This window comes from Canis lupus, chromosome 7 (assembly GCF_048164855.1).
Source record: "Canis lupus baileyi chromosome 7, mCanLup2.hap1, whole genome shotgun sequence".
NCBI lineage: Eukaryota > Metazoa > Chordata > Mammalia > Carnivora > Canidae > Canis > Canis lupus.
In genome coordinates, this window is record NC_132844.1 from 23965571 (window position 1) to 23981840 (window position 16270).

A 16270-nucleotide genomic window follows, 5' to 3' on the forward strand; every position below is an offset into this window, starting at 1 on the left:
GTGGTTACAGGATAGGGAACTAGTGGGGATGAGAGGGTAGCCTCTGTAGGGCCTTCTGGGGAAAGAAAGTGTTTGGATTTTATTCAAAATGCTGTGGGAAGGAAGTCACTGGCTAGTGTGCAGCCTTTTCTTGCCTTTAAACTACATTTCTTCAACCCCAGGGAAGGTAGAATCTCTTCCTGGCACGACCTTTCCCCTCGTTCATCTCTTTCACACCTCCTTTTCTTTAAGACTCAGACATTTTTCTCCAGGGAGCCCTCTCTCTGAGCCCGTACACCTCGATAGCAGTGCATTGTAATTGTCAGTTTTTCTTGTCTATTTTCTCCTCTAATCACTAAGGAATGAATCTTTCTTTGTGTCTGCAGCCCCTGGCTCAGCCCGGTCTAACACTTGGCAGAGGATCAGGGAACCTTTATGAAACTGAACAAACTGCCCTCTGGTAGATTTCACCTCTCCCGGCAACTTCCTCCAGCACCCGCTGACACTTCTAAAGAGCCCTCCCTGGATGCCATCTCCAGTCCCAAATCCTGTGGTTCCTTTCTGATCTTTTCTTTTTTTTTCTTTTTAAAGTGTTAGTCCTTTTATTGCAGCTCTCATTCTTCATTCTCTTCCTTTCACCTTGCTCAGGATGTTCTTGAACGAGTGGTGATGCACAGGGTAAGTTTAGTGGAGAGAGCCAGCTGGAGGAGCCATAGGAGGCTGGGTGCTGCATTTCCTGACGTACATTCCCTGCTATCACTCCCAGAGTGGGATGAGAGTCTCTGAAAAACCCCACAAGGTTTCAGAAGCGTGAGGGGAGGTGGGAGAGGATTAGAGGAGAGATTTAAAAATATATATATACACATGATCTGTATCAGACCCTAGAGGCCCATCGTGTTTGAGAGTAATGGCAAATCAATTTTTAAAAAATTTTGTTTAGGGACGCCTAAACAAAAGCGGTTGAGTGGCTGCCTTTGCCTCAGGGCGTGATCCCGGAGTCCCACATCAGGCTTCCTGCATGGAGCCTGCTTCTCCCTCTGCCTATGTCTCTGCCTCTCTCTCTTTCTCATTCTGTCTCTCATGAATAAATAAATTCTTTGAAAAAAAATATTTAAAAATAAATAAAAATTTTATTTATTTTCTAAAGTAATCTGTGTGCCCAAGGTGAGGCTCAAACTCATGACCCCAAGATCAAGAGTCATATGCTTTACTGACTGAGCCAGCCAGGCACCCCAAAGGAGGGACTTTTGTCAGTAGTCCTCTGATATAAGAAACCTCTTCTGGTCAATAGCAGTGGTTAACAAAGTGCTTTTGAGTGTGGTTCACATAACAAATAACATTTATATTGTGAATCAACACTATGTATGTCTAAGTAAATCTAAAAGAGTTTTGCTAGTGGTATGTACTCTTACTATGCATGATGTACTCTGGTATTTCCTAGTCTCTTCTGTTTTCTTTGTTGCAGTTTTTGTTGAATGCCATCTGGTTGTTGGCTAAGGCCCTAGGTGGGGACTCCACCACATACCAGCCCTGTGACCTTGGGCATGTTCCTTCTCCCAGATTCCTCAGGTGCAAAACAGACTTGTACCTCCTCATTGCTGGGGGGGTGGGGGATAGAGATCATGTTGAGGAGGAGGGGGTAAAAGTTTAAGAAATGCCTAGCAAGGTACCTGGCACATGTCCATACCTGCTAAATGTAAAATGTATCTGCATGGGTCTGAGGGGTCTCCACAGAGTTGATGGTACCCTCGCTGATCTGGCTCACCATTGCCCAGCAGTTTACCGTTGGTGGCCTGTGCCTGAATTTGGCAGGGAGAAGGAAATACTTCCAACCACGTGTGTATGTTGTAGCAGCATGTGCATCTCACTTCCCAGCCAGTCTGTGTATATACATAACGTGCAAATACACCACCTTCTCTCTACACAGTGGCCTCCATCACCTCCCACTCTCCCAGGAGGAGGAATTCTGTCCTCCAAGGCACCAGCATGGATGGTCATGCTGCAGAGACGCTTGCAGACCTTAAGGAAGATAAAATCTACACTGACATCCAGCAGTATAAATTGGGAAGAAATAAAGACATGTATAAACACTTAAATATTTTTGTGCTTGTACATAATTTAACATGAGCTTTTGCTTTCTTTGATTGGATTGTTGCGCAATCCAATATCTATTGGATTGTTGATGCTGTGTTGCGCAGCAGAAACAGAATGCATAGATTTTGGATGGGCTAGCCCTCGGTTTGAATGTTACTTAACCTTCCTGAGCCTGAAATTTCTTTACCTATGAGATGGATGTAACACTATGTATTCCTGAAAGAGTTGAATAGGATGGGGTGTGGAGAGTGCCTAGCACAGTACCTGGCATAGGAAGGTACTTTCATACATGGCTGCTGAGTTTTCGTTGCACACATACTTCCCTGTTCTACAAAAGGCATTCTACCTTCACCTACATTTGGGCTCCACTCAGAGAGCCTCCTTCTCCCCACACCCATCATCCCCATCCAAACCCTGTGCTGCTTTGTCTGCATTCATAACTCTTGTAATGTGCTGAGTTCCTTCCTACTGCCCATGGGCATTTCTCCCCTACTCTTTGCATTGATCTAACACTGTTTGCGAGGTGATAATAGAATAACTATAGCTCTTGAGGTTTCCATTTTTGTCCTTGAGGATACATTTTTAAACATTTTTTCTTAGGTTTTCTTTTTTAACTTTTATTTTATTTTTATTTACTTTCTAACTTTTTTTTTTTTTTTAAAGATTTTCTTTATTCATGAGAGAGACAGAGAAACAGAGAGAGGCATAGACACAGGCAGAGGGAGAAGCAGGCTCCATGCAGGAAGCCCGACGTGGGACTCGATCCTGAGTCTCCAGGATCACACCCTGGGCCGAAGGCAGGCGCCAAACCGCTGAGCCACCCGGGCTGCCCACTTTCTAATTTTTTAAAAGTAATCTCTGCACTCAACATGGGCCTTGAACTCAAAACCCCAAGATTAAGAGTCTATGCTTTACCGACTGGGCCAGCCAGGTGCCCCAGAGAATACATTTCTTAAAACAGCTGTATTGAGGGGGCGCTTGGGTGGCTCAGTTGGTTAAGCAACCAACTCTTGGTTTCGGCTCAGGTCATGATCTCAGGGTCGTAGGCTTGAGCCCTATGTCAGGCTCCATGCTCAGTGGGGTCTGCTTGAGGATTTCTCTCCTTCTCCCTCTGCCCCTCTCTTACGCTCTCTCTTTCTCTCTTTCTAAATAAATCTTTTTTTAAAAATCTCTGTTGGGCAGCCCAGGTGGCTCAGCGGTTTAGTGCCGCCTTCAGCCCAGGGCGTGATCCTGGGTATCCAGGATTGAGTCCTGGTTTGGGCTCCTTGCATGGAGCCTGCTTCTCCCTCTACCTGTGTCTCTGCCCCCGCCCCCGTGTGTGTGTGTGTGTGTGTGTGTGTGTGTGTCATGAATAAATGGGTAAAATCTTTAAAAAAATAAAAAAGCTCTATTGAGGTATATTTGACATAAAATTAAGTACATCTATTTGATAAGTTTTGACGTAAGTGTACACCTATGAAACCGTAACCAAGGATGTATCCATCACCCCCAAAAGTTTTCTTATACCCCTTCGAGGTCTCTCCCTCTGACCCCTTCTCACTACCTCTTCCATTTCCCAGGCAACTCCTGATCTGCTAGTTGTCATTGTAGATGAGTTTACAGTTTTTAGAACTTTACATAAATGAAATCACAGAGTGTGATTTTTTTTCAACTGGCTTTCACTCAGCATAATTATTTTGATATTCATCCAAGTCATATGTATCAACAATTTCTTTTTATTGCTGAGATGCACCACAATTTGTTTATCCATTCACCTGTTGATAAACATTTGGGTTGTTAACAGTCTTTGACTATTACAAATAAAATTGCTCTGAGCCATTGTGTACAAGTATGGATATATACTTTGATTACTTTTAGGTAAATATATAGCTGTGGAGTAGCTGGGGTAATATATGTTTGACTTCTCAAGAAATCATCAGACTGTTTTCTAAAATGGTTGTACCATTTTACATTTCCACTAGCAGTGTATGAGAGTTCTAGTACCTCTACATCCTCCTCAATACTTGTTACTGCCTGTGTTCTTAATTTTAGCCATGTTAGCGAGTGAGCAATAGCATCTCATTATGGTTTTGATTTATATTCCTTGATGACTAATGATGTGCTGAGCATCTTTTTATGTACAAATTTACCTTCCATAAGTCTTCTTCGGTGCATTATTTGTTCAAGTCTTTTGCTTCCCCATCTTTCTGAAAATAGAGTTTTGTTTTCTTATTAGTAAGTTTTTAGAGTTCCTTACATATTCCAGCTACAAATTCTTTATCAGATATATGATTTACAAATATTTTCTTCTAATCTGTGGCTTGCCTTTTTTTTATTATTTTAATGGTGTCATTTGTAGAGCAGAAGATTTTATTTTAATTAAGTCCAATTTATCAATATTGGGGGGAGGGTGTTATATCTAAAAGATCTTTGTTTAACCCAAAGTCATAAATATTTTCTTCTAGAAGTTGGATAGTTTGAGACTTAAAATTAGGTCTATGATCTATTTTGAGTTAATTTTTGTATATGGTGTGAGATGTGGATTGAAATTCCTTTTTTTTAACATATGAATATTCATTTGTTTTAGCACCATTTGGTGAAAATGACTACCCTGTCTCCATGGAGTTGGCTTTAATCTTTGTCAAAACTCAGTTGTCCTGGTATATGTGGGTTTATGTCCGGATTCTTTATTATATTCCAATGATTTGTTTCTCTGTCTTTTTGCCCATACCACATCGTCTAGACTGGATTTTGAGTAGCTCCAAGATAACCATGTTTTGCATATCTTTTTGTCCAACTGACTTACTACTTTCAGTACATTAACCAGTGTATTTATTTATTATTTTATTTTTATTTTTTTAAGATTTTATTTTATTTATTAGTGAGAGACAGAGAGGCAGAGACATAGGCAGAGGGAGGAGAAGCAGGCTCCATGCAGGAGCCCGATGTGGGACTTGATCCTGGGATCACATCCTGAGCTGAAGGCAGATGCTCAACCACTGAGCCACCCAGGCATCCCAATATATTTATTGTATTGAAAAAACAGAAACCTTACAACAACCACTTAATGAGAAAGTGTTGAGTTGAAATCGCAATTTAAAGAATATCTAAGGGCAGCCCTGGTGGTGCAGTGGTTTGGTGCCGCCTGCAGCCTGGGGTGTGATCCTGGAGACCTGGGATCGAGTTCCACATCGGGCTCCCTGTGTGGAGCCTGCTTCTCCCTCTGCCTGTCTCTCTGCCTGTCTCTCTCTGTGTGTCTATGAATAAATAAATAAAATCTTTTAAAAAAATAAAATAAAGAATATTTAATATCTTGAAATATTTCTGTATCTGTCAGAACTCTCTCTACATTAAACATTTTCTTAAAAACTAATTTTAATTATATAAATATAAATGTGTTTCCTTTCTATAATTAAAGCCACAGGGTGCCTGGCTGCTTCAGTCGAAGCAGCATGCAATTCTTGATCTTAAGAGTTATGAGTTGGAGCTCCATGTTGGGTGTAGAGATTACTAAAAAAAAAAATTAAAGCCCAAACCCCTTTGATGATTCCCCCAAATCTTTTTTTTTTTTAAGATTTTATTTTATTTTTATTTTATTTATTTATTCATGAGAAATACAGAGAGAGAAGCAGAGACACAGGCAGCGAAGCAGGCTTCACGCAGGGAGCCTGATGCAGGACTCAATCCTGGGTCTCCAGGATCACGTCCTGGGCCAAAGGCAAGCGCCAAACTGCTGAGCCACCTGGGCGTCCCTCCCCCCAAATCTTTCACTCATGCACTTTTTGTTTGCTGTGCATCCGTCTGGACCCTTTTCTAATGTATTTTATCAAGTATTTATATTTTCTGTTGGTTTGAGATAATTATAATTATAATTATTCCTGATGTCACTTTAACCATTATCTCATACTTTCTAGCATTGTATCCCTTTGTACTACATTCTGAGAAGATTTGATGTTCTAGTTCACTATTGCCCTCTTTATCTTTATTCTACTTTTCAATCCTTATATCTAACCCCCACCCCATACACACAATTATATTTTTATTTCTAACATCTCTAAGGCCATTTTTCATGGTTGCTCTTTTTTTTTAGTTTTTTTTTTTTAAATTTATGATAGTCACACAGAGAGAGAGGCAGAGACACAGGCAGAGAGAGAAGCAGGCTCCATGCACCGGGAGCCCAACGTGGGATTCGATCCCGGGTCTCCAGGATCGCGCCCTGGGCAAAAGGCAGGCGCCAAACCGCTGCGCCACCCAGGGATCCCTTCATGGTTGCTCTTATTCTGAAACTCTCTGTTCTTGTTTTATGGGTACCACATTTTCTCTGAATATTTTATTTTTTTTTATTTTTTTTGAATATTTTAATTATACTTAACTTGGAAGTTTACTGTGACTCCTGTATGAACAAAAAAGAAATTCAAGTACATTGGACATATATTTTCATTTCTTTGAATATATTCCTAGGAGTGGAATTGCTGAGTCATATGGTGACTCAGTGTTTAACCTTCTAAGAAACTGCCAAACTGTTGAAAGCACATCATTCTCACCAGTAGTGGATGAGGGTTCTAATTACTCTATAGCCTCACCAACACTTGTTTATTACTTGTCTTTTTTATTATACTCATTCTGGTGGGTGTGAAGTGGCATCTTATTGTGGTTTTCATTGGTTTTTTTTTTTTTTTTTTTTTTTGATGGCTAATGATGTAGAGCTTTGTTTCATGTGCTTACTGGCCATTTTTGTATCTTCTTTGGGGAACTGCCTTTGCCCGTTTTTTTTTTATTAGGTTGTCTTTATTATTGCATTGTAAGAGTTCTTTATATATCTGGAGACTAGTCCCTTATCACATATGTGATTTGCAGGTGTTTTCTTCCAATTTGTGGGTTGTCTTGGCTTTCTTGATAGTGTCTTTTGAAGCACCAACGTTTTAAACTTTTGTGAAGTCCAAAATTGTTTGAGTCATAACTCAAATGAACAAGCATCTCTTTAGGGCAGAGAGACACTCTGATGATCTAGACAAAGAAGACGTTGCTTTGGAATGCTGAGACTGGATTTTTCCCGTCATGGTCTGCTCCAGGAAAGCTTTATATTCTTCACACCAGCTTCACTGCTTGTGATGTGAAGTTGTACAGGTTTTCTGGCCCTCTGGAATGGTGTGACAGATCGTGAAACAGTATTTTTCCGTGTTCTGAACTTACTCAGAGGCCCCTCAGTGAATGGGAGTGCTGTAGTTAGCAGTCTTTGTGTTTGGAAGATTAGCATTGACTGTGAATCATAAATCACATCTGAGGTGGAAGTGAAACTCCTCTAATTAACCACTGTGAAATCGATTCACTCTCATTCTTGTTTTGTGGTTTCTCCAGTTCTGGACTTCAGCGATCCCTTCAGCACTGAGGTGAAGCCAAGAATCCTGCTCATGGGCCTGAGGAGAAGTGGCAAGTCATCTATTCAGAAAGTTGTCTTTCACAAAATGTCTCCCAACGAAACACTGTTCTTGGAGAGCACAAACAAGATCTGCCGGGAAGATGTTTCCAATAGCTCCTTTGTTAATTTTCAGATTTGGGACTTCCCAGGACAGATTGACTTTTTTGATCCTACCTTTGACTATGAGATGATCTTCCGGGGAACAGGAGCACTGATATTTGTCATCGACTCCCAGGTGAAGTTCAGTATCGGGCTACAAGAGACTGCAGGCCCCATCTCCCCCTAAAGGCAGCCTCTCCCCTGTGTTCAAACCAGGTTCTTTGTGACTGGATTTGGTTTGGATTTTAGAATCAGGACTAGCCCTTTTTTTTTTACCAAACAAGTGTTTCTCAGTGGGGGTTCTGGGGGCTGCAAAGGGGAAAGGGCTTCCTCTGTGTAACCCTAACCAGAGAGCAGTGAGCACCCTTAGGGAGTTGTGTAGTCGCAGCAAATCATAGAAACTTCACAGATGGAGGGGGCTGCAATACAGACCAAGGACAGTAAATATGTGTCCCCTCCCCACCTGCCTGGATACTCTTGGCAGACATCTATAAAAGAGCATAGGTTCTTTGCAACAAAAATTTGTATATAAGTCTACATTTTATTTTATTTTTTAAAGATTTTATTTATATATTTATTCATGAAAGACACACAGAGAGAGGCAGAGACTTAGACAGAGGGAGAAGCAGGCTCCATGCAAGGAGTGGGACTCGATTCTAGGACCACAGGATCTACAGGATCTGAGCCAAAGGCAGGTGCTCAACCGCTGAGCCACCCAGGTGTCCCTAAGTCTCCATTTTAAATGTTGGCTCTTTCCTAGGAAGATAAAATTCTAAGTGTGAAGTTTTTCTTTTTTTGTTTAAGATTTATTTATTTGTTTATTCATGAGAGAGGCAGAGACCTAGACAGACGGAGAAGCAGGCTCCCTATGGGGGGCCCAATGTAGGACTTGATCCTGGAACCCCAGGATCATGCCCTGAGCTAAAGGTAGACGCTCAACTGCTGAGTCGCCCAGGCATCCTGAAGTTTTTTTCTTTAATTAAATTATTATAATTATTATTGGTACACAATTGATTAAACTATTATGTATTTTATGGATAATTATTATTTAGAAAAAGCTAATTTTCTTAAGTATATCTCTTAAGACGATGGATATTTTTCCACTTGATTCACGTATCTATGCTTGAATAAGACCAGATTTGGCATCAATTCTGTTTTTGATTGTGTAGATAAAAGTTCTGAGAAACTTTGTTCACATAAATAAGTAGATGGATACAGAGTGAGTTTTGTTATAGCATTCGCTCAATTATTTAAACGCTTTCCAAGTTATATCCTCTAAATTGCCCAGTTTACTATCACAAGGGATTGTTTCTAGTAGTTTATCAGTAGACATTCTGATTGAGCCTTCCTTTAGCTTTGCTGAAAGCAAAGACACGAGGATCCCTTGACTGGTGAAGAGCCTTATTATCCAGGTATTAGTTAGTTATTCCCTTTATTAGTGTTCAAACTAGTCTCCTGAATTGTCTCTTTGGTATTCTGGGCCTTCCTCCTGTAAAGTGAGAGCTGGCAGGGGCATCTCGGGCGTGCCAGTCTTAGGAAAGAGTACAAGGAACAGAATTGGGACAGTGATGCTCTTCAAACTCTCCCCATGTCCAGGCACTCTTAGAAAGTGTCCGGAAACATAAGCTCAGCCCCAAGGCTCTCCAAAGGGCTCTCTTTTATAGCTGTTGAGAATAAATGGCAGTAAGTCTTCAGGAATGCACTAAACCCTCTCTAAGTTCAGGGCATGGTATTTCCCTGAAACTGGACCTACAGTCAGACACATGGGCCGAGCATACCTGCCCCTTCCAGGAATGCCAATGGTGTTAGGGAGGAAGGGGTATGTAAACTGCTAGTAATAATGGTTCTGAGCCCACACTTGGAAAGCCATTCTCTGAGAAGACTGTTCATGCCCGAGAGCATCATAAATTCCTTCAGGGAACTAAGTGCCTGTTTAATATAATAATGAAATTTTCAACTAAGCCTTTTAGTTCCAAGTGGTTGCACCGTGGACTTCTAGTGTAGCTGTGGGAGTGTGGCCATATGGTAGGAGGGCCTTGCTCTTTCTTTTCTGGTGGTAGTGTGCTGGGGAGAGGCTTTTTTTTTTTTTTTTAAGATTTTATTTATTCATGAGAGACACAGAGAAAGAGAGAGAGAGGCAGAGACAGGCAGAGGGAGAAGCAGGCTCCATGCAGGGAGCCTGATGTGGGACTCGATCCCGCGACTCCAGGATCACGCCCTGGGCCGAAGGCAGACGCTTAACCGCTGAGCCATCCAGGGATCCCCTGGGGAAAGGCTTTAAAGTCCAGGGCCCGATCTATGAACAGCAAGCAGTGCCTCTCCTCCCCTGGGCCCATCCGGAAACGCATGCTGTAGACACCTGCAACAGGTCCTGGGCCTGCGGTCAGTTGCTGCTTTCTTGGCTGCCCCACTTGTACTGACCTGTTTTCTGGCCCTTCTGTGGCCTTGGCAGTAGCCCCTGCCTTCCTGCCTTGGTCTGCCAGCGCCATAAATCAGGGAGCTGGAGCGCGAAGAGCAGTCCAGGTTGTGTGCATGCGGTGGCGTGGGGGGGCAAGCTCTTGGATATGTCCCACTCAGCTGTCTCTTCTAAGCTCCAGTTTTTCCCCTAAGTCACTCCACTGCTCTTTCTGTAGTTGTTGAACAAGGGAGCAGCAGTAGTAGCCCTCCCCGTGGGTAAGTGGATTCCAGCCAGATGACTCATCTTTTCAAGACAGTGGCTTAGTAAGTTTAGTAAGTACTTCAGTAGCCTGTCCATGCTTACGTAGCAATTTGCATTTATAGAATTCAAATGTCCAATGCAACTCTATCCTAGTTGTGGTTTTTTTTGTTCTTTGTTTTTTGTTTTTTGTTTTGTTTTGTTTTTATCCTAGGTGTTTGTAGTATGGCTATAATGTGGCTAAAATAGGTTCACGTGCCTATTTTTAAGTTGCAGCTGTAATTTGGTTTTAATTTTACCTGAACATGAAAAGTCGCCCTTCAGTTTGGGTTGGTAAATGTGTTTTCTTTCATTTTGCTTCTTGGTCCCCCATCCCCGCCCCAAGGGAGGGCAGAGAAAGGTATAAGAATGTTTGAGAAATCTGTCTTTTTAGGTTCCACTTTTAAAAAGTAGGAAAAACATTATTGAGAGCTATCATTTACTAAAAGGAAGGAATAATTCAATAAGTTGTTTTGGAGCCTAATACATACTTTTGTATTGGAAGCAGACTATAAAAACCATGTTTTGAGAAATTTATATACGATGTACTTACAAGCACCGAAAAGAAAAGCAAACCAGGGAGTCTTGGCAGGCACTTGAACGTCATTGCCTTTATTTTTAAACAGGGCTGTGTTGGTCTGACGCCTCATATTTTTATTTTTTTCCTTGTGAATTCCTCACAATCACAGGATTGCCAGATAAATATATCACCAGGGAGATAAATGTGTCCTCACAGTGTTGTAAAATAAAAGAGAATGAAAGTACCAAGAGCAGTTTCCTGTGAGCTAACTGCATGACACTGCCAGCCCCCCAGGCAGAGCCCAATATGTCCCACACCTCCAGGGCCACCCTTGGCCCCCTGAGGCTTTGGGAACCACAATGGAGTGTTGGCTTCATCTACATTGGTGATTGTGACCTGCCTGTAACTCCTAGATCTAATTATGGAACTAGGCAGTGCATTTTTTCCTGTATTTTTATTTGTTGTAGAAGACAGCAACAAACACAGTGGGAAAAATCATCCATGCTCCCTCTATTCTAATAAACCAAGTATTTCCTTCTTTCAAATGTTATTTTTTTAAGATTAGTTACTTATTTATTCATGAGAGACACACAGAGAGAGGCCGAGACCTAGACAGAGGGGAAGCAGGCTCCCTGAGGGAAGCTTGATGTGGGACTCCATCCGGGTACTCAGGGACCACACCCTGAGCCGAAGGCAGACGCCCAACCACTGAGCCACCCAGGCGCCCCTCCAATGTTATTTTTAGTCCTTGTAGGTATGTGCCACTTCATCACTTAGTTGGTAATCAGATCATCTTGTATGCCTGGCAAGGAAGTTAGAGTAGCAATTTCTAATCTTTTGAGCTTGTGATACTCTCTTGACATTGGCTAATTTTGCTTATAGACATGTCCCCTTAACTCCCCTGTTAAGTTAAAGACATAAACAATAACAAATTTTTAAGGTATAATTTACATACAATAAAATTCATTCATTTTGAGTGTGCAGTTCAGTGAGTTTGAGAAATGCATATACCTTGTAACCACTTCACAGTCAAGATATAGAATATTTCCACCACCCCAAAAGCTTCCTGTGTTGTCTTTTCTCAGACAGCCTCCCCCTAAATTTTGAGACAACGCAAATGAATTTTGTATGTTGTTTAAGGACATATGTAGTCACGCATAAAGAGATGATTGAGAAAAAAAAAAGATGATTGAGAATAAACACTAAACTCAGGATAGTGGATACCTCTGGAGGATGGAGGGTCGAGTGATGAGGTGGGTTGGGAAGATGGGGAGAGACACACAAGGGCTTTCTTTCTTTTTTTAAAAATAAATTTTATGTATTAATGTCTACACCCATTGTGGGGCTCAAACTCCCAATTTTGAGATCAAGAGTCTCATGCTCAGGGTGCCTGGCTGGCTCACTTGATAGAGCATGCAATTTTTGATCTCAGAGTTGTGAGTTTGAGGCCCATGTTGGGTGCACAGATTACTTAAAAAAGAGTTGCCTGGTCCTCCAACTGAGGCAGCCAGGCACCCCTAGTGTTTGATTTCTTAAACAGGGAGATGCATATGTAGATGTTCATCATGTTACTATAAAAGTGTCATTTGTAGGAAGAGAAAAAATTGTATTGCATTGTTTGGGTTAGTTACTCTAGATCAAAGGTCAGCAAACTTTCTGTAGAGGGCTAGATGGTAACTATTTTAAGCTTTGCAGGCTGTCTGTTCCATCTCTGAGGAGTTTCCACAGAGGAATGCCACTCAGCTGTGCCGCTGTACCACAGAAGCAGCCACAGACAATATGTAAATAGAGGAGTGTAGCTGTGTTCCAATAAAACTTAGGAACAACACACAATGGGCCCAGTTTGGCCCTCAGGCCATGGTTTGCTGACCTGTGCTCTAGATCAGTGGCCCTTACCTTTCCTCTTGGCTCCTTCTCCATTCTCCCAGTGACCCATATCGTGTTTCCATCTCTAACTATTCATCACAGTTCACCAAGGGACTCATACTCTGGGAAGGATAGATAGTGTCCCAGGGAAGGTCCTAGGTGGTATGGGGTCATTTTGAAGTCATAAAACTACAACGCTGATCTTAATGACTATCATCAAGTTCCATCACAACTGCCTACAGCTGTGTTTTTCTAGCCTTTCTTTTTCATCTCTTTGTTGATGCAACTTCAGTTTTCAAACTTGAATTTCATGAAACCAGCTTTTATTTGGGCTTTTGCAAAATATTTTGGAGGGTTGTACCCACGTGATTTCCAGATTAGAAGTGTATATGGAAGGGAAAAAAAGATAACTGCGAAATAAGGTGATGGATAAATTAACTTGATTGGGGGGATGATTTCATGATGTATATATCAGAGCATCACATTGTACACCTTAAACACACACAGTGTTTATGTGTCCATCATACCTCAATAAGACTGGGGGAGAAGGAGTATATGTGGAAGGCAGCTCAGAAGGGTTTGGCCTCCCCTGACAAGTGTGTGTTTATTCCCAGGACGATTATATGGAAGCCTTGGCCAGGCTCCACCTCACCGTGACCAGGGCCTACAAAGTGAACACCGATATCAACTTCGAAGTGTTCATTCATAAAGTGGATGGTCTGTCAGATGACCACAAAATTGAAACCCAAAGAGATATTCACCAGAGGGCAAATGATGACCTGGCAGATGCTGGATTAGAAAAAATTCACCTCAGGTGAGAACAGGAGCCCTCTGGGATCGCAGTTAACAACAACAACAACAAAAAAAGCAGGTGTGAAGTCCAAAGTCACAATGAGTAGTTTGGTGTTCATCTGTTTACCCTATTTGTGCTGTATACATTGGGACAGTAGTTGGGAAAAGCAAGCTTTGCACGTGCTAATTCTGATTTTTGATGGGATATTTTTGTTTTTTTATTTTTTTTTATTTTTTTTTTTATTTATTTTTTTTAAATTTTTATTTATTTATGATAGTCACACACAGAGAGAGAGAGAGAGAGGCAGAGACACAGGCAGAGGGAGAAGCAGGCTCCATGCACCGGGAGCCCGACGTGGGATTTGATCCTGGGTCTCCAGGATTGCGCCCTGGGCCAAAGGCAGGCGCTAAACTGCTGCGCCACCCAGGGATCCCTATTTTTGTTTTTTTTAAATTTTATCTATTTATTCATGAGAGACAGAGAGAGAGAGGCAGAGGGAGAAGCAGGCTTCCTGCAGGGAACCCGATGTAGGACTCGATCCCGGGGCCCCAGGATCACACCCTGGGCCTAAGGCCAATGCTCAGTCGCTTAGCCAGCCAGGCATCCCTGTTTTTGTTTTTTTAAACAAATGGTCACAGCATTCCCCACATATGAAAAACATAACATAAAACTTAAGGACATAATCCAGGAAGTTAATCACTGCTGAAGTTTACAATAAGTGATGAATACAGTAGTATTTATAGTCACAAGTAAAAGAGATCTCTGAAGAGGATTCAAATAGAAATACAGAGGAAAACCACTTCTCTGTCAGTTTTTAAAAAAGATTTTATTAAGTAATCTCTACACCCAGAGTGGGGCTTGAACTTAACAACCCCAAGATCAAAAGTCGCATGCTCCACCGACTAAGCCAGCCAGGTGCCCCTCTATCAATTTTATTTATGGGGAGGTGTACACATCATTCAATTTACAAATCAGGAAATGGAAAAATAAGATGCTTCAATGCCAATAACATAGGCATTACTAACCCAAGAGGTGTGCATAAAGATGACCTGCTGTGGATTCTTTTGCAGAATGTAAGGAAGCTTGTATGGGCACACAGCACTGCAATTTTTAAGCTTTCCAGTCCAGCCAGTCAGCAGATGAGAATGGGCACAATCCTTGCTTTTTGGGAGTTGGAGGAATGGCTTGTTAAGACATGGTTCACTTTTTACCGAGGTCATATGGAACGTGTGCATAGGGACTGTAGACACAGGGAGCAGGGCACTGGTGTTGTGACAGCCTAAGCAATCTGTTCTCCAGTCAAAAGGAAAATGTGATGAAATACCGTTTTCTCTTTCAGCTTCTATTTGACAAGTATATATGATCATTCAATATTTGAAGCTTTTAGCAAAGTGGTTCAGAAACTGATTCCGCAGCTCCCCACCCTAGAGAATTTGCTAAACATCTTTATCTCAGTAAGTAAATAATATCATCCTGGTAGAACCATTTGCAGAATTTTAGAATAACATTGCAAGCGTGAAAACAGTCTTATTTCTGCTTGCTCTTATGGCACTGCAAGGTCACTGAAGGATTACTTTGGAAGAATGCTCCTATATACTGTTTTATGTTCTTTAAAATCTAACTCCCCAAACCATTCCTGTACTTTCCTGATATAATTAGAGTGTTTATTAAAGTTGTAGGCAGTCGTTCAATGTTGATAGAGCCCTATGAGATGTAGGAAGCAGTAAGGGTGGTTGGGGCAATAAGATATAATACTATTTTATATTTTATATGTTTAACCCTGTGGGGGTTTAACCCTGTGATGAGCTGGCTGAATGAGCCCTATAAACCGTCAGCTCTAGGCAAGCTCTGCTGTTGACTTGAGTCAGACTTGGTGGTGGTACTCATACTTACTCTGTCACTCCACCGTTTGGAGTTTGTTTAGATTTTTTTAATTTATTTTATTTTAAAATTTACAGTCAGCAAAATTAGTGTTTTTGCTTGCCTTTTCCTAACTGCAGGTACATCTCTAAGAACCAGGAAACAGTGGCCAATTTGTTTACCTACAGTAAATAATTGATGAAAAATAAGAATTCTCCATGTCTTACGCAAATCCATTATAAAGCTTTATGTGAGGTTGTAATAAAATAGAACATTTTTAGTAAATTAATTTTTGTTCATTCATATTTTACAGTGAGGATAGCATGTAATTTTTTATAAGTGGTGACATGTTCTCAAATCAGCTGTCCCTTTAAGATAGCATATTCTTTTTGTTTCAGAATTCTGGAATTGAAAAGGCATTTCTCTTTGATGTGGTCAGTAAAATTTATATTGCAACTGATAGTACCCCAGTGGATATGCAAACCTATGAGCTCTGCTGTGATATGATCGATGTCGTTATTGACATTTCTTGTATTTATGGGTAAGTAAAATATTCTTGAAGGCTACAATCAAACCATACTTCAGATTAGAAAATGAAACCTTTCATAACCTTTATAACATTTGCATTTACTTATTTGATTTTAATACTTGTGTTTTAAATGACTGAGATCTATAAATAAATATACCACTTAGCATGCAATAACAACAAAAATCATTGAGTTAATGCCTGACATTCTGCTAAGAAGTATATTGCATACATTATAACATTTAATTCCCCACTATTCCATGAGGTGCAATTTCCTATCCCCATTTCACAGATGGGGGAAGTGAGGTTCAGAGTGGTTAAGTTTCTAGCCCCTGCTCACACTGTCAATAAAGGACGAACTAGAATTTGAACTCAAGTCTGATTCCTGGTTCTTCTGAAAAATCTGTCATCATATCATAATGTCATTCACACTTGGGAGA

At 41.1% G+C, this 16270-nt stretch overlaps 1 protein-coding gene across 2 annotated transcripts in view; it reads left to right on the forward strand.

Annotated features, from left to right (window-relative positions):
* Window positions 1–16270, forward strand: part of RRAGD (Ras related GTP binding D) — a 41705-nt gene that overhangs the window by 10540 nt on the left and 14895 nt on the right. For both annotated transcript variants that reach the window (XM_072832078.1, XM_072832077.1), the window contains exons 2-5: window positions 7411–7706; window positions 13266–13465; window positions 14784–14898; window positions 15703–15845. In XM_072832078.1, coding sequence (XP_072688179.1) covers window positions 7464–7706; window positions 13266–13465; window positions 14784–14898; window positions 15703–15845 — 701 coding nt within the window. In that variant the 5' untranslated portion in view covers window positions 7411–7463. The remainder of the gene's footprint in view (window positions 1–7410; window positions 7707–13265; window positions 13466–14783; window positions 14899–15702; window positions 15846–16270) is intronic.